General features: G+C 40.9%; 19 protein-coding genes and 2 non-coding genes across 21 annotated transcripts; 8 read left to right on the top strand and 13 right to left on the bottom strand.

The window, feature by feature from the left end:
* Positions 1 to 12: 12 nt before the first annotated feature.
* Positions 13 to 1,380, top strand: EROM_020380 (hypothetical protein; the record flags this gene model as incomplete). Its single annotated transcript, XM_009265735.1, has 1 exon — positions 13 to 1,380. The coding sequence occupies one exon, from the start codon at positions 13 to 15 to the stop codon at positions 1,378 to 1,380; it is 1,368 nt and encodes a 455-aa protein (XP_009264010.1).
* A 141-nt stretch (positions 1,381 to 1,521) lies between these two features.
* On the top strand, positions 1,522 to 3,879 carry EROM_020390 (proteasome regulatory subunit 2; the record flags this gene model as incomplete). The annotated part of the gene is made up of 1 exon (XM_009265736.1): positions 1,522 to 3,879. The coding sequence occupies one exon, from the start codon at positions 1,522 to 1,524 to the stop codon at positions 3,877 to 3,879; it is 2,358 nt and encodes a 785-aa protein (XP_009264011.1).
* A 51-nt stretch (positions 3,880 to 3,930) lies between these two features.
* Positions 3,931 to 4,269, bottom strand: EROM_020400 (putative Zn-ribbon-containing protein; the record flags this gene model as incomplete). The annotated part of the gene is made up of 1 exon (XM_009265737.1): positions 3,931 to 4,269. One exon carries the CDS (start codon positions 4,267 to 4,269, stop codon positions 3,931 to 3,933), a length of 339 nt encoding a protein of 112 aa, XP_009264012.1.
* Positions 4,270 to 4,292: 23 nt separating this feature from the next.
* Positions 4,293 to 4,871, bottom strand: EROM_020410 (hypothetical protein; the record flags this gene model as incomplete). Its single annotated transcript, XM_009265738.1, has 1 exon — positions 4,293 to 4,871. One exon carries the CDS (start codon positions 4,869 to 4,871, stop codon positions 4,293 to 4,295), a length of 579 nt encoding a protein of 192 aa, XP_009264013.1.
* Positions 4,872 to 4,946: 75 nt separating this feature from the next.
* EROM_020420 (Mps1-like Thr/Tyr dual specificity protein kinase) lies at positions 4,947 to 6,704 on the top strand (the record flags this gene model as incomplete). Its single annotated transcript, XM_009265739.1, has 1 exon — positions 4,947 to 6,704. One exon carries the CDS (start codon positions 4,947 to 4,949, stop codon positions 6,702 to 6,704), a length of 1,758 nt encoding a protein of 585 aa, XP_009264014.1.
* Positions 6,705 to 6,779: 75 nt separating this feature from the next.
* Positions 6,780 to 7,778, bottom strand: EROM_020430 (T complex protein 1 delta subunit; the record flags this gene model as incomplete). The annotated part of the gene is made up of 1 exon (XM_009265740.1): positions 6,780 to 7,778. The coding sequence occupies one exon, from the start codon at positions 7,776 to 7,778 to the stop codon at positions 6,780 to 6,782; it is 999 nt and encodes a 332-aa protein (XP_009264015.1).
* Positions 7,779 to 7,866: 88 nt separating this feature from the next.
* On the bottom strand, positions 7,867 to 8,232 carry EROM_020440 (T complex protein 1 delta subunit; the record flags this gene model as incomplete). Its single annotated transcript, XM_009265741.1, has 1 exon — positions 7,867 to 8,232. One exon carries the CDS (start codon positions 8,230 to 8,232, stop codon positions 7,867 to 7,869), a length of 366 nt encoding a protein of 121 aa, XP_009264016.1.
* Positions 8,233 to 8,274: 42 nt separating this feature from the next.
* On the bottom strand, positions 8,275 to 8,356 carry EROM_020445. Its single transcript has one exon. It is a non-coding gene; the product is annotated as a tRNA-Ser (tRNA).
* Positions 8,357 to 8,417: 61 nt separating this feature from the next.
* On the bottom strand, positions 8,418 to 8,699 carry EROM_020450 (hypothetical protein; the record flags this gene model as incomplete). The annotated part of the gene is made up of 1 exon (XM_009265742.1): positions 8,418 to 8,699. One exon carries the CDS (start codon positions 8,697 to 8,699, stop codon positions 8,418 to 8,420), a length of 282 nt encoding a protein of 93 aa, XP_009264017.1.
* A 121-nt stretch (positions 8,700 to 8,820) lies between these two features.
* Positions 8,821 to 8,891, top strand: EROM_020455. The gene has a single exon. It is a non-coding gene; the product is annotated as a tRNA-Thr (tRNA).
* A 40-nt stretch (positions 8,892 to 8,931) lies between these two features.
* On the bottom strand, positions 8,932 to 9,942 carry EROM_020460 (clathrin coat assembly protein; the record flags this gene model as incomplete). The annotated part of the gene is made up of 1 exon (XM_009265743.1): positions 8,932 to 9,942. One exon carries the CDS (start codon positions 9,940 to 9,942, stop codon positions 8,932 to 8,934), a length of 1,011 nt encoding a protein of 336 aa, XP_009264018.1.
* Positions 9,943 to 10,002: 60 nt separating this feature from the next.
* EROM_020470 (Spk1-like Ser/Thr protein kinase) lies at positions 10,003 to 11,547 on the bottom strand (the record flags this gene model as incomplete). Its single annotated transcript, XM_009265744.1, has 1 exon — positions 10,003 to 11,547. One exon carries the CDS (start codon positions 11,545 to 11,547, stop codon positions 10,003 to 10,005), a length of 1,545 nt encoding a protein of 514 aa, XP_009264019.1.
* A 111-nt stretch (positions 11,548 to 11,658) lies between these two features.
* Positions 11,659 to 13,461, bottom strand: EROM_020480 (hypothetical protein; the record flags this gene model as incomplete). Its single annotated transcript, XM_009265745.1, has 1 exon — positions 11,659 to 13,461. The coding sequence occupies one exon, from the start codon at positions 13,459 to 13,461 to the stop codon at positions 11,659 to 11,661; it is 1,803 nt and encodes a 600-aa protein (XP_009264020.1).
* Positions 13,462 to 13,792: 331 nt separating this feature from the next.
* EROM_020490 (hypothetical protein) lies at positions 13,793 to 15,205 on the top strand (the record flags this gene model as incomplete). Its single annotated transcript, XM_009265746.1, has 1 exon — positions 13,793 to 15,205. The coding sequence occupies one exon, from the start codon at positions 13,793 to 13,795 to the stop codon at positions 15,203 to 15,205; it is 1,413 nt and encodes a 470-aa protein (XP_009264021.1).
* A 30-nt stretch (positions 15,206 to 15,235) lies between these two features.
* On the bottom strand, positions 15,236 to 15,979 carry EROM_020500 (hydroxyacylglutathione hydrolase; the record flags this gene model as incomplete). Its single annotated transcript, XM_009265747.1, has 1 exon — positions 15,236 to 15,979. The coding sequence occupies one exon, from the start codon at positions 15,977 to 15,979 to the stop codon at positions 15,236 to 15,238; it is 744 nt and encodes a 247-aa protein (XP_009264022.1).
* Positions 15,980 to 16,075: 96 nt separating this feature from the next.
* EROM_020510 (hypothetical protein) lies at positions 16,076 to 18,421 on the bottom strand (the record flags this gene model as incomplete). The annotated part of the gene is made up of 1 exon (XM_009265748.1): positions 16,076 to 18,421. The coding sequence occupies one exon, from the start codon at positions 18,419 to 18,421 to the stop codon at positions 16,076 to 16,078; it is 2,346 nt and encodes a 781-aa protein (XP_009264023.1).
* A 227-nt stretch (positions 18,422 to 18,648) lies between these two features.
* On the top strand, positions 18,649 to 19,215 carry EROM_020520 (hypothetical protein; the record flags this gene model as incomplete). The annotated part of the gene is made up of 1 exon (XM_009265749.1): positions 18,649 to 19,215. The coding sequence occupies one exon, from the start codon at positions 18,649 to 18,651 to the stop codon at positions 19,213 to 19,215; it is 567 nt and encodes a 188-aa protein (XP_009264024.1).
* Positions 19,216 to 19,310: 95 nt separating this feature from the next.
* On the bottom strand, positions 19,311 to 19,856 carry EROM_020530 (60S ribosomal protein L11; the record flags this gene model as incomplete). Its single annotated transcript, XM_009265750.1, has 2 exons — positions 19,311 to 19,817; positions 19,842 to 19,856. The coding sequence occupies 2 exons, from the start codon at positions 19,854 to 19,856 to the stop codon at positions 19,311 to 19,313; spliced, it is 522 nt and encodes a 173-aa protein (XP_009264025.1).
* A 110-nt stretch (positions 19,857 to 19,966) lies between these two features.
* EROM_020540 (hypothetical protein) lies at positions 19,967 to 20,251 on the bottom strand (the record flags this gene model as incomplete). The annotated part of the gene is made up of 1 exon (XM_009265751.1): positions 19,967 to 20,251. One exon carries the CDS (start codon positions 20,249 to 20,251, stop codon positions 19,967 to 19,969), a length of 285 nt encoding a protein of 94 aa, XP_009264026.1.
* Positions 20,252 to 20,401: 150 nt separating this feature from the next.
* On the top strand, positions 20,402 to 22,558 carry EROM_020550 (CAS/CSE chromosome segregation protein; the record flags this gene model as incomplete). Its single annotated transcript, XM_009265752.1, has 1 exon — positions 20,402 to 22,558. One exon carries the CDS (start codon positions 20,402 to 20,404, stop codon positions 22,556 to 22,558), a length of 2,157 nt encoding a protein of 718 aa, XP_009264027.1.
* Positions 22,559 to 22,686: 128 nt separating this feature from the next.
* Positions 22,687 to 23,850, top strand: EROM_020560 (D40 domain-containing putative transcriptional repressor for RNA polymerase II; the record flags this gene model as incomplete). Its single annotated transcript, XM_009265753.1, has 1 exon — positions 22,687 to 23,850. One exon carries the CDS (start codon positions 22,687 to 22,689, stop codon positions 23,848 to 23,850), a length of 1,164 nt encoding a protein of 387 aa, XP_009264028.1.
* Between the last annotated feature and the right edge of the window lie 7 nt (positions 23,851 to 23,857).

Here is a 23,857-nt window from a genome sequence, read left to right on the forward strand (position 1 = left end):
TCCCTGTGTTAAATGCAAGTAAGTTACATAGAGAAGAAGAGTGTTGACGAGCTTAGTATAAGCACACTTATCGGAGACAGAATATTTTTCATTAGAGGAATGGAGTTGTTAAGTAAAAGCATTTACATGTATGATTCTGAGGTTTTACACAAGGTATTTAAGGATAAGGTTGATTATATATGCTACTTCAACGGGGTGCTACTGGTTTTGTGTGGGAATGCTCTATACAGATATAAATTGTTTGGAGAGGAGCTAGTACTGAGTGGAACTCATCAATTACTCGAACCTCCAATCAGGATATGTGTGAATGAGACCTCTGAGACAAAGGAAAACTGTGGCGTATGTTTTCTATATAGAAACAAAAAGATTGAGATTTTGAATGATGAGGTTGAGAAGATTGGAGTGCGATGCAAGGGAGATGTTGCAAGAGAAGATGAGATAATCGACTTTTCGATAGATGGTGGATCGTCATGGTTTCTGGCTAGATCTGGAAGGATTTATCATACACACTCCTTTGTGATATCGAGAACTGTTCTTTTGAACAAACCCGTCCGGATGATTCCTGAGCCGACTTACTTTGATGGAAGTATCAATAGAATTATGGCTAGGAAAGGAAAGATGTATGTATGCTACGATGAAGGATTTGAGATGTACGATATTGGGAAGGATGTTTTGGTACTGAACTATACATATAGAACGCAGGACTTTGAGCTCCACGCCTCCTCCGATGTGTATTGTCTAGAGAAGAACCTACTGGTTGTGAATGAAGTACCTCGGGTGATTGCAAGTGTCCGGGTTCATAAGATGTTTGGAGACGTTGGGATTTCCCGCGACAGGATTCTGTTCGTTAAAAGGTCAAAGAGGGATGAAAGGACAGACATAAGATTATTGAAAGAAGAGGATGCAGAGGTGAGGACAAGGGAGATGTTTAGAGTGGTGGAGAATGAGATTAGGATTCCTGAGATTGAACTCTCAGAAAATGGAAAGGATGCCTCTGAGAAGAGCTTTCTTATGATACAAAAAATGATCAACGAATTTGAGAGTAAGGTTCTCGATGTGTACAGAAGAATATACTTTGAGCTTGTGACACTTAATGAAAGCTTTAGTGAAAAGATAATAGGATTGACTGCTGAGAACGATTTAATATTGAGGAAGGTAGAGGTTCTTGACAAAAAAAAGAATGAACTGATGGCACGCCTTCAAAGACTTGGTGAGAAGATGAGCAGCACCGTTTCTAGGGTTAAGATAGATGGAAGTAGGATGAAGAGGTTGGCCAAGATGGTAGAGGTGGCTATTGACGGAACTGGTTTCAAAAGATATGAGAAGTATTCAAAGATTCTCAAGCTCCAAAGGGAGGTGCTTAACAGAAAGGTGATTTGAAAGATGTGAAAATGTTATTGAAGGTAATTGTTTCCTTAGGGATGTGGGCAGGATTCTTTCTGTGTATATCACTCTGTTTTACCCAGAAGGCAGAGAGGTAATCTAAGAATAAAATATTTTTGCCTTGGAATAACCCATCAAATGCAAACAATAAGGATTTTGCCGAACATAAAATCTCTTCTCAGGGATGGAAAAGAGGCTGAGGCGGTTGATGTGATAAATGTGCACGTGGATGTAGTTGCCCCATACATAAAGGACGATCTCAAATACATCAAGTCTGACGACCCAAAGACAAGTCTGTGCCTGAGCAAGATCTATTTCGTTCTTGAGGACTATGAGAAGGCTATAGAGTATGCACTCCGTGCTGGGGATCTTCTTGTTGATGATGGATCGTTTTACTACACTTCTATTGTTTATCATATGATGGATTCTGTTGACATGAATACTGACGGTAAGGTCAGGGACTTTGTGCTCCGGGTTATAGGGTCTGAAGATGTGGACGACTCTCTAATTGGATATTTATTTTCCATAAAAGCATATGGATTGCTAAAGGAAGCGCTTGTGAGGCACATGTCTGTGGAGAATGATTACAGGAAGCTTCTTGATCTTCTTGTGTCACTAGGAGAAGAGGAAGGGTGTCTGAAAGAGATATATGGGATGTTTGCCGAGATTGGGCCAAGAAATAAGCCCTTCATTTTTTATGTTATAGACGCCTACTTCTATCTTGAAGACATAGAAAAAGTGAAAGAGTTGATTGAAAGACTTATGAAAGAAGATATTCTTTTATGCTACGAGGTTGCATTCTACATAGAGGATAACTATAGTCCTGAGATTGAAGTTCCAAACGAAAAGGTTATGCTTATACTCAGCGGGGAGTTTAAGAAGAAGATTCTTGGAGGGTTTCTTCTAGAAAAGAACCTTACCAGCTTCAAGTTTCTTGAATCAATAGCAAGAACTAGGACCCATTACTTAGGGTTAGCCAATTCTTTAATGAACTTGGGGACCTCCAATGACACGTTCTACAGAAGCAATGCAGATATCTTTGGGCAGTCAAGTGAATGGGCGAAGTTTTGCGAGGTGTCCAGTATTGGGATGATTCATCTATTCAATTCTAATCCATATGAGATACTCAAAAATTACCTTCCTAGTGAAGTTAGCTTGAAGGAAGGGGGAGCTCTAATGGCTCTGGGACTTATAAAAGCAGGGACTTTTAGCGAAGAAGATACAGAGTACCTTCTATACTTTTTAGACACAGAGGATACACTCACACCCGAGCTAGCATATGGTGTATGCTTAGGACTAGGACTTATCAATATGGGATCGGCTAATAGTGAGATCCTAAGTAAGCTCAAGGAGCTTTCAAAAGTTGATCGTACATTATTAGTAGAGGCCTCTGTATATGGAATGGGGATGCTAGGGCTCAATTCGTGGAATGTTGAGATTCTAGAAGATTTGAAGGCAATATCTGGAGATACAGAATTTGAGCGTGTGAAAATAGCTACAGGAGTCGCGTTTTCACTAGTTCTAATGTTCAGTGAAGAGATGTTCTATGATGAGGGTACCATGGCGAATGAAGACTCTAGAAATTATATAAACGAGCTTCTTTCTGATAAAGATCCGATCGTGAAAGCAGGGGGTGTTCTTTCCCTTGGGTCCGCATTTGTTGGTACAGGGAGACTCAGTGTGATCTCATTTCTTCTTCCTTATATCAACGATGGAAGCGATGATGTCAAGAGAGCAGCTGTGATAGCAATAGGGCTTGTATGCTGTGACAATAGAGATCTTCTTGTAGGAACCTTGGAACCTCTCTCTGAGAACCATAACTTCTTTGTAAGAGCCGCAGTGGCGATTATTCTTGGATTGTTCCTCTCTGGAACAGGAGATAAGGTTTGCACCAACATTCTAGAAGCATTAATGTATGACAGTAACAATCTCGTGAGACAGTCTGCTTGTATTGGTGCTGGGTTCATTACAATGCAATGCAACCCGGAGCTTGTTCCGAATTATAAGCGTATCATTGAAAGGTTGAACAAGTTGATAGTTGACAAGAAGGAGAATGGGGCTGTGGAGTTGGGTGCTGTATTTGGCAGGGGGTTAAGCGAGGCTGGCGGGAGGAACATTATCTTTTCTGTGAGAAACATGTCTGGAATTACATCTGCAGATAGGATAGCAGGTGCGATATTATTTTTACATTACTGGTATTGGTATCCTCTCTTAAGTATGGTGTCTTTATGTGCTCTCCCAACAGGTATATTTTGCTTCAATGAGGATCTTGAAGAAGAAAACATCGAAATCCCGACATCTAATCGCTACTACAATCTTCTCATACGGCTTCCAGATGTTAAGAAAGCAAGAAGATTCAAGCAAAAACCTAAGGAGGATAAGGAAGTCATTACTGAGTCTCCGTCTGTATTGACCTCCGGCAGCAGATGCACAATCAAGCAAAGACAGGAGTGCGGCCTTGATTCCCCTGCAATTTTTTTTGTGAAGAAGAAATAAACATAGTTTTTTGGAAGTAGAGAACCATATTTCATTCTGTTATGCTTTATTCTATTCATCTTGGTCTTGAAATCCATCATTTAGATCTGCAGAAAAGGAAACAACCTCCCCTGCCTCGTATGGAGGCAATCCAAGAGAAGGGCATCCGCTACATCTGAATGCATCCCCTTTGTGACAATTCCCACAGGCGGATCTTATCTTAATCTCTTGCTTTTCTTTTAAACCACAGGTGCAATCTTTACATGCCCTCGTTTTTACAGAGCCCCTCTCGTGTTTCTTCACTACCTTATCCTCATCGGTCAGATATTCACTCTGTGTCCTTGCTCTTGGATCGGTATTCTTTTTTATAATGCTTCTCAGCAATTTCCTCAGTTCTTCCTTGTCCTCCATTTAGGGCCAGGGGATAGACCAATTTAATGCTTATTCTTAATATATTCCTCTCCTAATCTATACCATGCCTCCAAAATCAAAGGATGCTCAAGGTCAACCTGTTCTCTCAAAGCTACCAAATCCTTCTCCATTCTCGACAAAACCTCTTCATCTACGCTCTTAAATTCTCCTTCTTCAAACCCTCTGTCTATCCACGCATTGTTCATTTCGTTTATTCTCCCTCTTAGCTCTTCGTTTTCTCTCATCAGCCTTTCGGTCTCTTCTTTTAGTTGTTCTACTTCCATTTCCCTAATCCCACCGAAGAACAAGCCCTCAAAAAACCTCTCGAGCTCCAGATCAACCTCCGGATGCCCATATTTCTTTATGTATAAGAACAGGATCAGTCCATGGATCTCGTTGACACTGTAGACCCTGGATGGTATACAAATCTCATAAGTCTCTTTGAAATGATGTACCAATGCTTTCTCCACATTCTTGTAGAACAGTATTTTACAATCCGGAGTCTTGAACATAATATCTACTTTGTCCAAAAGAAAGACGATGTCTTCCAGGGACAAAGTGCTCTTGTTCAGAATTTTCTCCAGAAATTGGCTTATTTCCATTGTTTTTCTAGGGAAGATTATTGAAAAGGATATGATGGAACAAACCGGTGTTACAATTGACCCTTAAAGGCCTCAATGGAAGGGATCTTCAATAGTAAGGATCTTTATGAGTACCTTGAAGAGCAGAAAGAATCAGGGATATCACAGACCAAGAGAATATCTCTGTACTACAAAGCAACATCGAAAAGTGTGGGAGATGACGAGTACTCACTAAGAATATGGCTGGATTATATTTGGTTGCTTATGGATGGAACAAAAGACATGACGGAAGCTAGAGAAACATTCAGAATGATAAAAATGAGGTTTTGCAAATTCTACAACTACTGGGAGGCATACATCCGGTTTGAGATTGAGGCAGGAAACGAAAATCTTGCCAAGATTCTACAGCACAGTATTGATTTTGTCAAAGTAAAGGAGTTTGGCGAGAAGAGGAAGGTATTAGAGTACTTGGAATGTGTAATGTCCCATGTCCAAAGCGGGCAGGACCTTTCTATGTTCTTCAAAAGCCCTGAACGGAATCTTGGGACAGATTCTCAACTCTCGAACCATTTTGAATCGAAGGCAATAAAGTACAGAAGCAAGATTTCGAAGAAAGAAGGGAATGAATTTTATCCCAAGCTTGGTAATGGAAAAGGCATTCCCAGAAATGACGAATCATATTCAACGTCTGGAGAGCCCAAAGAGAATTTGAGCAACAGAAACAAAGTTGATGGTAACAACCCGGTTTTATTACCTAGTTTTGACTCGAGACCTAAGAGCTATTGCGGTGCAGCCTTTGGAACCATACCTATTAAGTTCGAAAAGGAGGACTACTCCCAAGGAATAACTACAGAAATAAATACAGCCTTGGGAAGAACAAGTCCTGAGAAGAGTGGTTCGTCTCCAAGATCTGGGGTGATAAAGGCCAGAGAGAAGATAACTGTGAAAGGCCGGGAGGTTGAAATACTCAAGCAAATAGGAAAAGGAGGAAGTAGCAAGGTGTACAAGGTTCTTCTAGGAAGCAATGTATATGCCTTGAAAAGGGTTGAATTGATCGGAGATGAGAAGATGCTTAATTCATACATCAATGAAATAAATCTACTGTATAAGTTCAAAGGGACACCAGAGATAGTTGAGATTATAGATCACGAGATAAGTGAGGATTATTTACATATCTTGCTGGAATATGGAGAAACAGATCTATCGAAGATCATAAGAAGGGGAGGGTTAAGCATGAACTTTATTAAGGATGTATGGGAACAGATGCTTCTGATAGTGAAGAGGGTTCATATGGAGAGGATAATCCATTGCGATCTTAAGCCTGCGAACTTTCTGTTTGTCAAAGGACGGGTCAAGCTCATAGACTTTGGAATATCAAAGGTTATAAGAAATGACACAACCAGTATTCTCTCTGAAGAGCAGTGTGGAACGGTGAACTACATGTCCCCTGAGGCCGTTACCCAGAACAAATCCAAGGTTGCTCGTAGCTCAGATATTTGGTCTCTAGGATGCATACTATATGAGATGGCCCATTCAAGGCCTCCATTGTATGAGTATCCTAACCTGATCCAGAAGATCCAGAAGTTACAAGAATATTCGGAGTTTAAGTATTCAAGTAAGAACAAACTTGCTGTCATGGTTATGAAGGAATGCCTAGTTAGAGATCCAAAGAAGAGGCCAACTATAGACACCCTTCTTAATCACAGATTTCTCACTGGGGAAATGTGCATAGAGTCCCTTAGAGAATTAGTTGGAAAGATCCTTAGAATTAGTGGAAGGGAAGAGCCTGATTCTACATACGTCAATAAGATAGCTGAGCAGATCTACAATGTCCATGGATGGAATTGGGCATAATAACCCAAGCCCTTCCTTATATAAGCATAATGCTTGAAAGTTCCATAATAAAATGTTTTTAATCATCAGAGATACTTATTTCCTTGCAGGAAGAATGTCATCAATCTTCAGAATCATAGAGACAGTTTCTATTGCTAAGGTGATAACATTAATGCTCACCTTTGCAGGCTGAACCACAGAATCTTCTCTGACCATGTCTCCTGCATGCCCGCTCCTGACACTGATTCCTACGTAGTCGTTCTGCTTTAACTCATTCCTTAGCTCAGAAACTATTTCTACAGGATAAAGCCCAGCATTTCTCGCAAGGAAGTAGGGAACTCCTTCAAATGCTTTTGCTATTTCCCTCAACACATAGACATTTCCCTCTGTGGATTCAGAAAGCATTAATGCAATTCCCATCTCGATAGAACCTCCTCCAGGGACTAAAAATGGGAGTTCCTCAAGGCATTTCACAACGCATAGTGCATCATTTAGAGACCTTTCTGCCTCCTCAACCACCATGTCATCACATCCTCTCACTAGTATTGTACATCCATATCCTTTGATCTCCAGCATCCCTTCCACTTCTCCTGTCTCAACGTCCACCAATGATCCAGAATTCAATAAATCTATCTCAGAAACGGGCTGCACATTCATTGTGCTACAGATGTAATCTACATCCTTTCTATCAACTGAGTTCACCACAGAGATATTTAGCTGTTTTAGAAAGTGACTAGCCAGATCGCTTAGAGATTCTCTCAATATGCTCTTCTGAATCACTAGAAGGGTGCACCCACTCTTCTTTATCTTTTTACACATCTCTAGAATGTATCTTCTTTCCTCTTGAATTAGCTTTTCCATGAGTGCAGAGTCGTTGATCAGAATCTTGCTGTCCATGTTTGTCTTTGGAGCACTTAAACAGAACTGGATAACCCCTAGCTTTACCTTCTTTGGAATGTCTTTGAGATCGCATTCCAATAGAATACTTTTGTATGCCTTTACATCATCGAGGCCCCCTCCAATCTTCTTAACAACCCGAATCTTCCTCTTATCTCCCTTGGCATGTTCCATCCCCTTGATGGCTGCTATCGCCATCTCCCCCGTGGAAGATGTTATTTTGGAGCATAGCGCAGTAGAGACATTATTGATGAAGTCCTTTCTATTGCACTCTACCTTCACTTTATCAATGTACTTGATGTCCAATCCTCTTAGCAATCTCTAAGTTGTCACAGATAACAGAAGGATGGACATTCCTCTCCAGCAAGTTACTGATACTTTCTAGTAAGCACCCAGCAAGAACAACAACGCTGGTCGTTCCATCCCCGCATTCTTCGTCCTGTGCTGCGGACATGTTAGACAAAATCCCATGGATTGGGTGCTGATTCAGATATTTCAGAATAGTGGCTCCATCGTTGGTTACAACAGTCTTTTTATCCCTCACAATCATCTTGTCCAATCCTCTGGGACCAAGAGACGTCGAAAGCGTCTGAAGAAGAGATTGAGATGCCTGGAATATCGATGCTCTGACCTGATTAAGTCTTTCTGCCATTGGGGATCAAAATTTTTCTTCATTCATATGCAAAAACGACGCCGACAGCGACAGGATTCGAACCTGTGGGGACAGAGTCCATCGATTTCGAATCGATTGCCTTAGACCACTCGGCCACGCTGCCTCCCATGCACGAACCATAGGAACCAATCTTATACGCTATACGTCCAAAACATTCAAAGAAATCACCTTCTTCCCATCATAAAACGAAACTTATCGAATGGTTGCCAATATCCTATGTTCAAATACTTGTCTCCAAGATAATACCCATTCATGTGCCTTACAGCTTTCCTGGCACTCTCCACTCTATCGTATCCCACAAAAGCATTTCCTGCCGTATTCTTTTCCACCCCCACTCTTATTTGGATTATTGTCCCATATTCTTCAAACAGTTCAATTATTTTGTCTTTAGATACATCCTTTGGTAGGTTTCGAACAAACAGAATCTGTGTATCTATCTGCTCCATTCTGACCCCACTTTTTCTACTTCATTTATTTCCCACAGAAATAAAAGTTATATACCCAACTCTTTATTATTAATCATCTGATCCGTTCAAAACTATGCCAGCACACGCTCTCTCTTAATAAGGCTTGTTAGTTTAGTGGTAAAACAGCTGATTCGTAATCAGCAGATGCGAGTTCGATTCTCGCACAAGCCTTCGCTTTTAATGAGCATTTATAACATAACAGGTATTTCTCCTACATTCTTATCTCATACCTCCCACTGGCCATGCTGTACCTAATCCAAAAGCACACACAAGGATTTCCAATACATTCAGCTCTCTCTATTCTTACCTTTGGATTCTTCCATTCCTTGATGCAGAAGTTGATGATTATAGGCCTCAAGTCAGAGCATCCTTCAAACATTTCCACACGGTAGCTTATTCTTGCCCTTTTCACAACCTCCTTCTTAAATGTCCATCTCAGCAAATCATTCTCCTCATCATACACACTCTTTCCCAAACTATGACTCTTTACAACCTTAGATGCCATCTTTGGAATAGGAAAGCATATTTCAAGCCAATCAAACTTCGTCGGACTCTGGCAGTTCAGGACATATCCTCCATCAGCCTTGCAAATCATTATAAGAAGCCTTTCTGAGTCAGAACACGAGTATCTAACGGCTTCTGTCTTGCCCCTATGGACCTTTGCATCCACCCTTACTCCCTCAAGACCTTCAGAACCCTGACCACTGTTTTTGTATGCAATGGCAGAAGGTTTCACTCCACAGACATCAAATCTCACTGTTCTCTCCTCCCCAAATACACCATTCAGATAGCATCTTCCATCTGTTCTGTTCACCACAACTCTCCCATCATCAACAATAGCGTTCAAATCTTCGCATACATCGAGATATACATTGTTACTGACTATAGGTGGAATAAGCCTCTTCTTCATGTCAAATAACACAATACTCTCTTGCTTGTTTACAACTCTAAGTAGCAAAAAGTAATTCTCTAAAACATTCTTCTCATTGACTTCTCCCAGCCTCTTCTCAAGCTTGCTTTTCAGCCTTGAAATGTATTCTAGGATAGAAAAGTCACTTACAAGACTATACAAAACACCTATCTTAACATCATTTACTGCAGCTTGCAACATCCGGGTTCCCTCGATCTCATCCACAGGGTACTTCATTCCTTTCACATACCTACTCGGGTCTCCATATAGAACTCGATCTCCCCTTCCAACTATAAATATCTCCTCTATCATTAATTTTATTTATTTTGCAAAAGACGATATTTCAACACTGTTTATCCATCTTGATTCAGACTATGTAAAACCATCACGAATGCTTCTCAAGAAAGGAGAAATACTTTTCAAACCATGTTTGAGTTTCATCGGAAGCCTGTTGTCAATAAGAAACACATTCCCCTTGTACCTAACAACCAAATCTTCGCACAGAACCTCAAATCTTTCTCCGTCGTTCATCAGAAACAGAAGATTGAGCCCATCCCTAATGCACCATCCAATATTCTCAATGTAGTCGTAAAATGTCCTAGCCCTTATACTCATCTCACTCACTTGCGATACACATGACATCGAGAATTGTTGGTGTGAGGAACAGTCCACTAATATGGGTGAGTCCCTCGAAAACCAGCATACCCCCTTGTCAATTGCTTCACACCTAGCCCTCAGTCCTGTGATAACTTCGCACAGGAAGCCAGGAATCCCTTCAGAATACATTTTCTCCCTACCCTCTGAACTCATTTCATATCCCTTGCCTTTCGTCCTCAAAGTAAGCTTTCCTGTAGTATATACAAACCCCCCGGAAAACATGTGGTAAAACTTATCCCCATCACTCTCTATTATTATCTTGGGCGTTCTGTCCTTTATCATTCTTATATGTGCAGTAAGCAAGCTTAAAGTCTTCAGGTCTCCATTTGTAATAAACGCAGGCTCAACCTCCAAAGACCCAATAAATACAGAATATACAAATATCTCTCCACATTGACATCTAGTCTCGGAATGCTTTCTTATCCCATCCCTACCTTCATTTCTTTTGGCCACTATTCTGGCATTTCCTAGTTCAATCGAATCTTTGACTTTCTTTATTGTTCCATACCTAGTGCTCTTCTCAAACGAGGGGAGGCACCTAAAATCCTCACATTTAGGTATGAATCTACTAAAACTCCTGTGCATCAATGCCTCACTTGCACTAATTCTCTTGGTTTCATCCCTCTCAAGTAATTTCTCAAGAAGGTCTCGAAGCTCTTCAGAACACTTCAAAGAGTCCAGAGATTCGTAAAACTTCTTCTTCGTAAGCAGGACATAGAATATAATGCCTGCAGACCATATGTCAATATTCTGAGTGTACTCCTTTCCATCAATCACTTCAGGCGCAAGGTAATCCATTGTTCCACAAAATTCATGGCTATTTTCTTCTACATAGCACGAAAGCCCAAAGTCACAGATTTTCACTGTGTTTTCCTTCAGAAGTATGTTTCCCAGCTTCAGATCCCTGTGTATGATTCCTATGGAATGTATGTGTCGTAGACCACACAGTATCATTCTCAATATCTTCAGAGCCACATTCTCATCAATCTCATATTCATTAAGAAACGAGACAAGATTCAAATCGCATAACTCCTCAACTATGCATACGTGATTTTCAGATTCAAACCTATCAATAACCTTAACAATGTTCTCATGTCGGACACAATCTAGCATCCTAATCTCTCTGTACGCCATTCCAGCTGCTTTCCCTCGTCGTGGAGCCACCTTCACTGCCACCTCCTCCCCAGTTTCAGATATTCCACCATACACTGTACTTGACGCTCCTTCTCCAATCACTCGACGAAGCTTATACTTCTTCATCCCCTCAGAATCCTCATTCAAATAAAAGCTTCAAATTCTAAGTACTCCAGAAACAAAGAATATAATAACGCCATTTATTCTTCAGATTGCCTGTGCTAATCCAGGATACAGTCACCTAAAATGTTTTTCGTAATCAATCAAGGTTATCCGAGTACATCTTCTAGACCTTTCCCCACAAACCTCATCATCGCATCTTTTCCGGTCTACAGTCTCTACTTCATAAACCTCTTTGTCTAAGTTTAAGTCGTAAGGCTCCAACGTTTCACATCCAAACTCAGAAGATAAGGCTTCAGAAACACCGGAATACCGGCCTTTGTATATCTCTCGAATCAGTTGCTCATTTAAAACCTTCCTAGTATTCAGAGCACACAGAGTTTTGTAATGGTCGTCCCTAGAAATGTCATGCCCGACAAGGTCCACCAGAAGGTATAGTATGTCCTTGTTCCCTGTTTCATGAAAGAGTATCCGAAGCCTCCTCATCACCCTTTCTTTCACAAAAGGTTTCAGAGTTCGAGCCATGAAGTAGTCCTTTGCTAAATACAGTATCTTACAGCAAAAGGGTGTAGATTCTCCCACTGCGGAATTTAAGAGGAGAGTCATGAATCTTGTATTGGGTACACAGCTCGAATGAACAACAAAATACCTCTGGATCTCACCAAACACTACGGTTTTAAGATTTCCTGTATATTTACCAGACTCCCTCTCCTGAAAAATCTTTTTGAGGAACCTATAGAATATATCGGATATAGGCTTGCATTTCTCAAAATACTCTCTTACATATGAAATTATAAACAAAAACTCGTCGCACTCTTGAGAGAAAAACATTTCAAAGATACTGAAAAAGCTTAGGACTATTTCCTTCTGGTTCAAATGCATCACCTCATACTCTTTTAAAACTTCTGTGGCTTCTCCTACAAGAAATTCACATTCCTTGATAACGCTGTTATTCTCAGGCTTTCCCTTGCTACATAGCCTTCTTCCCCTTTCCAGGATGTTCATGTTCACCTGGAGAATTATCTGAGGATAGAGGCTGGACTCAAGATATTCTGTAAGAATTCCCACACAGGATTTCCCTATCTGGCTTGCATGCTTCAACACATAGTAGATAAAGCTATTTCCACTGATAATGTTTGCTTTGCCTGCCACAAGCCTGAATATCTCTATTCTCTTTGCACTATTCACTTCTCCATGCTTCATGAGAGACCCTACAAGCCACCTGTACTTTTCGTCATAATAGATCCGAAGAATGTCCTCCACCTCCATGAGTGTGTGTATAACCTCTAAGAAGAAATACTCAAACTTAGCATTGGATATTTCTCCTTTCTCCTCATATCCATTCCCCTTAAAGCTACATTGACTGCTTGCTTCGTCAGAAGAGGTGATGGCCCCCTCGTATGTCTTCTTTTCAACATATTCCTCGCCGTTATCATCATCCATATCGCACTCAATAGTATCAAATCCTTTGGCTGCTTTTGTTGCAATAAAAAGAATCCTCCGGATGTATCTTTCACTTTCATATGCTCTAATCGGCACTGTTTTGAAGAAGTGTATAAAAACATCTAGAAATTCCTGGTGATCAGAGTACTCAAAATCTCCATTCTTCTTCAGTTGGAGGATCTCTTGGATCACTCCAGCAAATATCCTTATTATCCGAGACTCATAACAAATAGACACCCCCCTCAGCTGATCAATAATCAGCCTCAGAACTTTTGACCCGGTCTTAAGTCTGTGTGTGCCTTGCACCTCCTCCCTGGCCCTTGCTTTTAGATAGTCAAGAGTGCTCGGTATAGTAGATGTTTTTGACTTCAGGTATGTTATAAGCCTTGATAGCTTCTCTTCGCCTGCAGTCCCCACTTTATATACATCATCAACCATCTGAAAGTGTTTTTCATAGCCAAACAATGCTCTTAGCATCCAAGGGGCAAAGATTTGCCAGTAATGTGTTTATCTTTATCCTTGTTCACTCAGTGCGCACCACTTTCTTCGCTAAACCTTTGGATACGTAAGCTTGCTCTTCTCCACCCCTTCATATATCTCTCTCACTTTGCTCTGTAAGTCCTTATCCATCTCTTCTACGCTCGTGGCAATCTTCTCTATGGCCTTCTCTATCTCGTCGTATCTATGCTTAATTTCTTCTAGCATCTCCTTTTCAATCGTTTTGATCATCTTTTCAATCTCATTCACATCGTCAGAGGTCATCAAGGGTGGCAACTCTTCAAATTCTATCATCCAGATAAACCCTGTAATGGTCTTGATAAAACGGATTTCATCTGGAAGTAAGTCTTGTTATATTCTTCAGGCAAGTGAACAAACATTTCTTCTGGATTATCCATCGAGGATCTATGGAATGCACTTTTCCTTTCCCTCCTTTAACAAGGGGCCAAAGCCCTTGAAGCTCATTCTTCCGAAGTTTGTGGATGACATAGACCATATCTTGGTCTCCAGATCAGACTCGTTGGGTGTGCTCTTCCTCGAAAAGGACATCCCCATCTATATTACAGAGCCTGTTTTTGAGCAGATCCTGATAAAATATCAAAATCTTCTCAGACTTTCCATCCACTACGAAGATGAGGAGGAACACGGTATTTCCATAAGAGATGCAAACATCGAAAGATTCAAGGGAAATGCTAGGTTTATTAAGTTCAATGAAAAATGCCAGTTCGATGATGTTCTGATCACTCCAAAGCCGGCAGGAACATTTATTGGCTGGACAAACTATCTGATTGAGCTTAATAATAGAAGGACGATATACTATCTTTCTTCTCTGGCCAACAAACTTAGGCTTTCTCAGGAGTCGGGAAGCATCTCCTCAGACTACTTGATCATCAACACAGACAGGCCCCCTTCTTCCCATAACATCGAGGAGTTTTCTGACTACATTGGTGATCTGAGGTTTGATGTTGCAATCATTCCTCTGGAGATAACAACAATCCTTACCGAGGTTCTACTTCATACGTTATTTGTGGTCCAAGAAAAAGGTGTAACTCCAATATACATTGTGTCATCAGAATTCAATCGCTTCCATACAATCATCAGTATTGAGAATGAATGGCTGAGTAAACCGTTCTCATCAGTTAAGGATCCCTTTCCAATCAAATCATATAGAAGCCTCCATGTAGTGGACACAATTGATGAAATATCCGAGGTTGCCGGGCCTGCAATAGTGTTTTGCGATCCATTAGAGTTTAGTCTTTACCAACATCCGATATTTGATGGTCAAAAGACTATTTCTATCAACGGTGTAGTGCCATTGGCCGATGCTCATTACAATCTCAAGCTGGAGCTAGACTTTGACGAGATTTCATCAATTCACACAGGTACAATAATATATAATCCAGACCCTGATGAGTATCTCTATATTGAATCTGCATCCAATCATCATTATCTTATTGTAAATGGCAGTGATGTTCAGGTACATAACAGTGAGATATATCTGAATGGCAAGCTAAAGTTTAGTGACAAGTATGGCTTCCGTAAAAAAATGACATTTAATCAAAAAAGGTGTAAGCTAAGCGATTTATTTACTAACGACACATTTCTTTACAACGAGGGCTCATACTACTTTCCACGCAAGGCTATCAAAGTCACAATAGAAAATAATAGAGCTAGGATGGAAAGGATCGACAGGCCGGACGAAGTTAAAGAACACCCTGAATGAAAGAGCTTTTAGATTAGTTTGAGATGTCCTTCATGTCCTATTGAACCTATTCTTTCTCTCGCGAAGATTACCCATCATCTCTTCTTCTGATCCTTTAGTAAATATCCTCCTTAGGTTAAAGAATGGGTTGTATTCCATCTCGTCTTTAAGTCTTAAGAATTTCGTCTCCTTTATCTCCAGCGGAACAGGATAGAGCTCCTCAGTAAATCGAATGTTTTGCTCGTTATAGTCGTGTCCATACAATAAAACGGCCTCATTATTCACTCTTCCTCTTATTTTCATGATGGCCTCGATCATTTGCTCAGGTGTTCCCTCAAAAAACTTTCCACACCCAAGGAAGAACAATGTGTCACCTGTAGCAAGGAATCTTCCATCAACATAGTAACAAAAGCTATCCATTGTGTGACAAGGTGTATACAAGCATTCTATTTCAACCTCTCTGAAGTGGAACTTGTCCCCACATTTGCATATATTACCCTCAAATCCAGATATTCTTTGAGTGTCCGGACTGTTCTCCATTATGTATGGAATTCCACAAGAATGGTCTTGATGCTTATGTGTGGTGAACAGATAAACAAGCCTTCTCTTCTTTGTCATATCTTCAGGCATGCTAAGAATCTCTTTTTCACTATAAATCTTCTTTTTAAAGTTGATGCCTAGAGCCTTTAGAAGCACCTTTGGATTACATGCATCAATGCAGAATGCTGCCTCCTCTTCATAGAATAAGTGCATGTAGTTATCTCCCACAACTATACTTACAACCTTTACACCCATAGCCTTACCCTATACTTACTATTTTATTTAATCGATGGAAAGTAAAGAAATCATGTACTCATAAGGGTTTCAATACAGGGACAAGGACTGCCGTGTTTATATCTCTCCAGATATCTGGGGCGTGTAAATTAGGTGCGGCTCCTTGAATCCTCTAAGAATCCGCTGCCCTTGGTTTATATACATAATCTTCGAATGTTTGGTCCACACACAATGGCAGCAGAATACTCCAATCCCAAGGTTTGCAATGCGTGATGCTTTGCTAAGCACCGGCCCATAAAACCTGACATGGCTGTCAGCTATCCTTGTATAGAAAGACCCACATGTTATTCCTATCCCAACATCGATTTCTAGGCACTTGAGCATTTCTTTGATCTTCAGCCCCCATAGGCAGGCCTCCACCCTGTCATGAAACGCAACAATCCATATCCTTGAAAAGAACTCTATCCTGGTTCCAGAAAACACAATGCTCATCATCTTCATTATATTCGCTACATTTCCAACAACATATTCATAGCTCGTGCCTATTGGAAGAAGTCTGCAGAATGCAAAAATAGGGTTTGGATTGGAGAGAAGGGTGCCATAGAATCGCCTTGTGCTGCTTTTCAATACAAAGTTGTAATTTTCCCCTCCCTGTATAAAGTTTTCATTGTTCTTCTTTCTGGAGATACCTTTAATCGCATCCTCATATCCTACCTTGCTAGGAAGGCAAGCCCTGGATATTAGCTTCACTCCTCTGCATGAACTCTTGTGCAACTTGAGCGTACTAGAAATGGCCATCATTACGGAAAGAGAGCATCGATGGCCTATAAAATCCAGGGTAGAATCTAACTCATTCCTAACCGTATCTAATATGTCAAACCTTGCGACACTGCCCTGGAAGTCGCAAAACAGCGGAATGAAGTGCCAGTTCCCAACGTTATCATACACCTCAACAGCCTCAGGGTCATTGAATATCCTGATCTCTGCGAAGTTTGAGAATATAAAGCTAACCCCTCTTCCATTGATAACCACATGCTTAGGTGTCACCATGCACAACGCATACTCGGGCTTAATCCCCCTAGAGAAAAGAGCCTTCCTGAAGAAATGGCAGAACCTCTGGAGATAAATGTGAGGACTATGAGCTCCAGTCACCTCCGACTGAATGATCCCGAGTATATCAGAAATGTCGATGCCGGGATCATGGACAGATATAAAAAACAATCTTCCATCTACTCCCTTTGGGTCAACAATGAATCTTTCAACCACTTTTTCTTTCACCCTGCATTGATGCACATAGTGTCTCACCCCATTTCTTCTTAGGCTCTTCTTAATATCTGTGCCTTTGAGGTTTAGGAATCTTAATTCAATTCTATCAAAATTCTCAAAGTTCACAAGTGGATTGTAAGAGAGGTCTAGATGCGCCAGCCTATCCCACCCCCAAAGGTCAAATACCATTATCTGGTTCTTCGAGGCATCAAGAAACCTGACCCCCTTGTTTGGAACTGTATGTACAAGATTGCTAGAAATATCTAAGTACTCAAGAGATGGGAAGACGGGAACTTCCTCTATAAGGTTATTCCTAGCCTTCAGAACCCTCAACTTCTTTGCATCAAATGATAAGCAACGTATTCCACAGTCATTAATGCTCAGAAACACAAGGTTTTCAAATGCCCCCAGCTTAACTCTCTTTGTCCCATCCATAACCAGTTTCCTTATTGTTTTTGAAGCCAGTGACTTTACCATTGTTTGAGATAGGTTCAGCACCCTTGCTTCTGCATGATAGAACTCCAGAGGATTATAGCTTAAATCTAGGCGTCGATAGGTGAAGTCCTGGAAGAATCTGGTCACTTTGTTATGCGAAACATCGAGATTTGATGCTCTCATCCTGATGACACGAGAAATCTCGTTATGTGATAGATTAACTGTGTCGAAATATCCACGAAGACATACTACACCAGATATATCGTTATGACTCAAATCCAAATATGCCAACCTCATCATAGAGATGTCAGGAATCTTTTTGATTCTACAGTTTACAAGCTTCAGTTTTCTGAGCATTCCAAGCCTAGATTGATCCTGCAATATCGTCTTTGAGAATGCTGTACTTGCTGTAAAGTCTTTTGGGTCAATAATCACCAACCTTCTCAGCCCATGCATCTTTATGGTTTCGCCATCTTTGTATAGGCATCTAAGGATGGGCATGTCACCATTCTTAAGCATTTCTATTCCCTGCTCACAGGACAGTCCAAGGCCCACCTTTCTTTCAAACTTTGCCACCATCTCTATTGTCTTAGAAAAAACAGATCCGGTGTATTCATATTTCTCTCCTCTAGAGCCATATACCGGTATAGATAGAGTGAAGTCATCTAACCAAACAGTCTCTGTGGAAAAAAGGTATCTGATTTTAGTAGATGTTATTCTTTTCTGGGTTCCGATTCGTCGAACTTCTAAGCTAACCTCCATAAAGGGCTTTGTTTTAAATCAACGATAACAAGGATACCTGCAACTTCAACTCACCATATATAAATCACAATTAATCATAGTATGCCCAGCCCCTGCTTCATAGAGCAAACTATTCCTGGAAATGTGCTTCATGTTCCGCCGTATGTCTCAAATACTCCTTAGACATGCTTTTAAGGGGGACTAGGCACTTATTAAGATCTACAAATCACTTTTGTTTTGAGCCCCTCATGGACAAGTTCCACTCGTTGGCTATAAAAGCATTGCTGACATTCATCTGCACAACGGCAGTGCTTGTGCACGAGGGATCTTTCAGGCTATATCTATGCGTGGCCCTATTGCTTGCAACTTCATTTGATGTGAGCGTGATATTTTACTTTCACATGAAAAGAGTAGAATATAAGAAAAGATTCTTGAGAAAGGTATATGATCCCGGGCACAGAACACTGATAGGTTTTGCCCTTTGCGAGGTTTTATCGATGGTGCCGTTCTATTACATGGTAGGATACTGGAAAACTATGGTGATAAATATTGCACTGGTAGCTAGCCTTAGCATTATTCCTATGCTTAACTCCTCGGGCAGAAGAACAATCCAGCTGGAGCGGAACGAAGAGTTTTTTAAGATAGGGTTCCTTAAGATAGAGCACATCGAGGATGGGGATGTGTGCTTGAATAAAGGAGAGGTCGTTCAGATTCTAGACCATACCGGAGGAAGCACCATAGTCAGAAAGTCTGACGGAAGGGTCTTCACAGTAGAAGACTCTTATATAGACGATGGAATCGACATTGTCCTGTAACTCTATGACCAATAATTGGCAAAATCTCTAAATAAAAGTAATATTAGATTCTAAAAGAGGAGGTTAAACATGGAAACGGATGCACTCAAACCCGTTTATTCAACTAGAACACCTTCGAAGCTCTCGACAAACCACTTCTTAGCATCTTCTGCATAAACTCTCTGCTTATTCCCAACCCTTGATTTGCATCTTTTTCTTTTGGATACCCTATCTCCCGGCCTTGAAAGAACCACAAAGAAGTCCATTCCAAATATTCCAATTGCCGGGTCGTACTTCAACCCGAGGTCAATGTGCTCTTCAATTCCAAATCCAAAACATCCATTGTTACTGAAGCAACCTTCCTTAAGCTCATATTCCTTAACCCTTAATGCAGTGTTGAGAAGCTCGTAAGCCTTCTTTCCAGACACATTGACATGAACGGCAATCTTCTCGTTTCTTCTGATTCCAAAGTTCCGGATAGTCATTCGGGCTTTCGAGGTCACCGGCTTCTGTCCGGTCAACTGCTCAAGGACCTTTGCAGCCCTGTCGAGCTTTGGCCCGCTCTCTCGTGCACATATGTGAATAGATAGCTTCTTAATCCTTATCTCTCTCATTGGGTTTGTCTTAAATTAGCCTTCTCAACTTACTTTCTTCAATGACATATTGGGGATCAAATTTTTTTTCGCTCAAAACCATTGCAACCAAACGTCTCTTAATAGTCCAACAACTTTAATAGCATCAGCCAAATATACCATCTGTACACATCATTCTTCTATGGGCCGTTCATCTTGATAAACCACTTCTTATCTAGAACCTCATGGATACATACGACATTTCCCTCTTTGGCTCCTACCCCAATATCTCTCCTTGAAGGCACTGCTTTCAGGGGAAACATCTGGCTCCCATTTTTCAAATACCAAGACCCGTCCTTAAACTTCACAAGCTTTGTGTTTGAACGCCCCTCCCTATGCCTCACCTGAAATGTCTTGACTTCTTCATCTCCATACTCACTGGGATCGAAAACAAGCCAACCAGGCTTCTTCACTAGAAAATGCATAAGTGGGGCCCTGATACACAAATTTAATTCTGCTGTTCACAAGAGATCCATGCAAAGGAGACATCCCTCATTATGTGCTTAGATATAGAATGGCTCCCATCCAATGCAGGATATCTAATTTACATACTGATGAAATGCCCACCCCACAAAATGGAGCATCTGCTGAACGATATTCTACGGAATCCCAGGGGACCTTCCATAGGCTACATAGAAGAAAGATTGGATGGAGTTGCTGGACAGCGTGAGTTTATGGAGCTCCTGAAGAGTGGGAATGGAATTGCATTTACTTATATGAAAACAAGGTGCAAGGAATGGATCGAAAATCCAAAACGGATTAAGATGATACACGAGGGTCATGACATCCTATTTTCACTAATATTTGGATCCTCAGAGCAAAACTTTGGGATCCTTTGCTTTTTCTTTGAGACCCTGTATTTCCACGGTGCAACCTGGGATGGGCTAGTCGAGGATCTATGTGCAAATCCAAATGAGAGAAGTGTGAAAGTTCTGAATCACATGTTCAATAAGTACAGAATTTGTTCGAGGAGTGATGCATTGTACGGTGAAATAATTAAGAACATAGAGTTGTGCCAGGACATATTCAAGAAAGCATATTTTGAATCTCTCTCAGAGGACGAGAATATCCTTGGGATGTTTCACTCCTTGGTGTTTCAAGATATCCATCCCTTTTTTGAGAACAATGCAGATAAGTTCATAGGATCTTTTTGTAAGCTATTGCGTAAGAATGTACTTCAGAAGGATATATGCGAGGTCTTCAACCTCTTTGTGACGAAATATCCTGAGTGTGTCGATATGACTAGAATTCTAGGAGTTGTTTTAACAACCATAACAGGGTTTGATTATTTGAAATATAGTGTTCTACTCAACATTGTGAAAAGGAAGAGTTATCCTGTCCTTTCTAAATTCTCAGCTGCACTCTCAAATGCGGTGAAGCTTGGTGCATATGTGTCTGAGAATGAGGTTGGGGAGATGAACGAGGATGTACTGCTATACTCAAGAAATCTTCTGAAAGGTTATGACGTGAATAGAGGAATAATTATTGAGATGATTGGGCATCTGAGGAGAGTCTTTGGAGATGGTTGGGAAAGCACAGTTATTGACGGCGAAATTGCAACACCGATGGATGAGGAAAGGCTGATATTTCTATGTATGGCTTTAAAGATGAGGCTAAAAGAGGCTGTTGATAGATGTACTGATATAATTCGGAACAGCAAGTCCGTGGGGTATCTGAGTGTTGTCTCCTTTCGATATCTATTATCTATTGATAGCCATGCTATTATTGACCCCGAGTACATTAGCAGAATAAGCCCAGCATCGTTTCTTGCAATGGCATACTTGAGTAGATGTATTGACGGGTGTGAATCTTTAGCATCTCTTGAGTCGTACTCGGTAAAGTATACAGAAGGCAATCCAATAGCATGCGAAAGGATAGGTGGGGTTGAATGCTGCACAAAAATCATGGGCCAGGTAATGGTATTTCTTGAAGGTAATATCGAAGACGAGTTTTCCTCACAGCTGATTCAAAGAATGATTAGGATCTGTCCTTCCTTGGTGAACCCTGGAGCTGTGAGGTTTATCGATGATTTTGTATGGAAGAATATTAGAAACATCAATTCACCTCAGGCTTATGGATATCTGCTTGACGTTCAGGGACTCATCTTTTTAAAAACAGGAGACAATGCCTGGATCTTGAATCTAGTGCAGACTGTACTTAGTGAGGAGATATTTGAGATATACTCCTCCTCACTGTTTCTTCTTGCTATTGTTGTTCTGCATTCATCTGGAGACTTCTCATCTGTCGTAGAGATAATAAAACAGGAAAGCCTGTGGAAGACTAAAGAACTCTTACCAAGCATGGTGTGCCTTACCATATCTCTTTTTAAGGCAGGGTACTGCACTAAAGAACAGGTGGATTACATTGTTGAGTATTTATCAGGGTTTAGCATACACCATGGTTATGTTCTTCTTAGTAATGTTGCTGTTTCAGGAGACTACACGAAATGGATTAAGGGAGGAAATGTGGAAGAAGAGTTTGTTCTTGCCACTGCCTTAAAGAAGAGAGGATTGACTAGCACCGAGATGTACAGGGAGATATATTCTAAGAGCCTTCAATACTTCAAGGAAAGTTTTATATCAAAGAGAAACACCCGACGAGTTCTTCGAGGATTGAAGTATGGAGTGGAATGTTTTGGAGGAAATGAGGCCTACGAAGTAATGGAAAGAAACAAGCATAGCATTGGATACGAAAACATCCCATTCAGTGTGGCAGTGGCTTTTGAACTTTAGACGGAAGGCACCCTTTTCATGCTGGCCTTTCTATTTTATGGCAATAAACAGGATTGATTTTCTTAGATATATCTCTGCAACTCACAGGCGAACGAATTATTTCACGGTATAATAAGCCCTTACTCACAATGTTTCAGCCAGGCATTGAGGCATATTTGGATGCCATAAAGCAGCAGTACGACACGATTATGGCCGAGAATAGATCTCTTCGGCAGGAAAATGTCCGGCTTGTGGAGGCAAACAGCCAATATGCTAGAAAGATCCAGTACTATACGAGCCTCATGAATAGACAAAAGCACATACCATCTTCTGATCCCGGGTCATCATTTATAAGGGCCTCGAAGTGTCTTAAGAGAGGAAGTGACTGGAGCATCGACGGAGATAACTTGTGCAGAGTTAGCGCCTGTGGGAGGATAGTGATGCCTGGAAAAATAACAAATGCGGTCATAAGTCCATGCGGTAGATTTGTGGCGTTTGGATGTGGATACAAAGTGTTTGTTGTAATGGAGAGTATAATATGGTTCTTAAACTCCTCTTCGGAGAAAATGGAAAAGTATGAAGAAAGGATGTGTGAGGGAGAAACACAAGAGTACAGGATATGCCCTATGGACTTTACTCAGGACTCCCTTCGGTTGTATGTTGCAGATGGAAAGGGCGCAGTAAGAGTATGGAACCTGGCCAGTAAATCCCAGGAAAGATTACTAAAATCCTCCGATCCTATATCTCTCAAAATAATTAGGGATCTGGTGTTTACGATTGAATGGGATAAGACCGTGAATGTGTATAGTTTGGATGAGAAAATACTTAGTTTGAACCCTGGAGAGGAGTTTGGAGGGCCGATGACTGTGAGTCCTGACGGAGGGTTTGTGTATGCAGTTGTGAACAGAAACAAGATTCTTATCATTGATGTGAAGGGCGAGATGACATACATGACGAGTACTAACGAGGAGCGGATTCTAGCGATGTCTATATCTAATGAGCGCATGATAATGTCTGCTGGAGGCTATGGACGGAATGTTGTTCTTTACCGGATAAAACCCGAAAAGCCTTCATGCAGATGCCAGGATGTCATTGAACAAAAAGGAACCATCCTCTCGCTAGGATTTATTAGAAGCCATTTGCTAGTGGGGCAACCAGAAGGTGTTATGATCTGGGATCTAGAGGAAAAGAAAAGCATGAGGATACAAATTAACGAGTCCAATGTGATTGGAATATCTACATCTAAGAACTTCTTCACCACAGTTGATAATAATGGAATTCTACGAATATGGAGGTATAGTCCTGACGAATAGAACAATG

Source organism: Encephalitozoon romaleae, chromosome II (assembly GCF_000280035.1).
Source record: "Encephalitozoon romaleae SJ-2008 chromosome II, complete sequence".
Taxonomy (NCBI): Eukaryota; Fungi; Microsporidia; family Unikaryonidae; genus Encephalitozoon; species Encephalitozoon romaleae.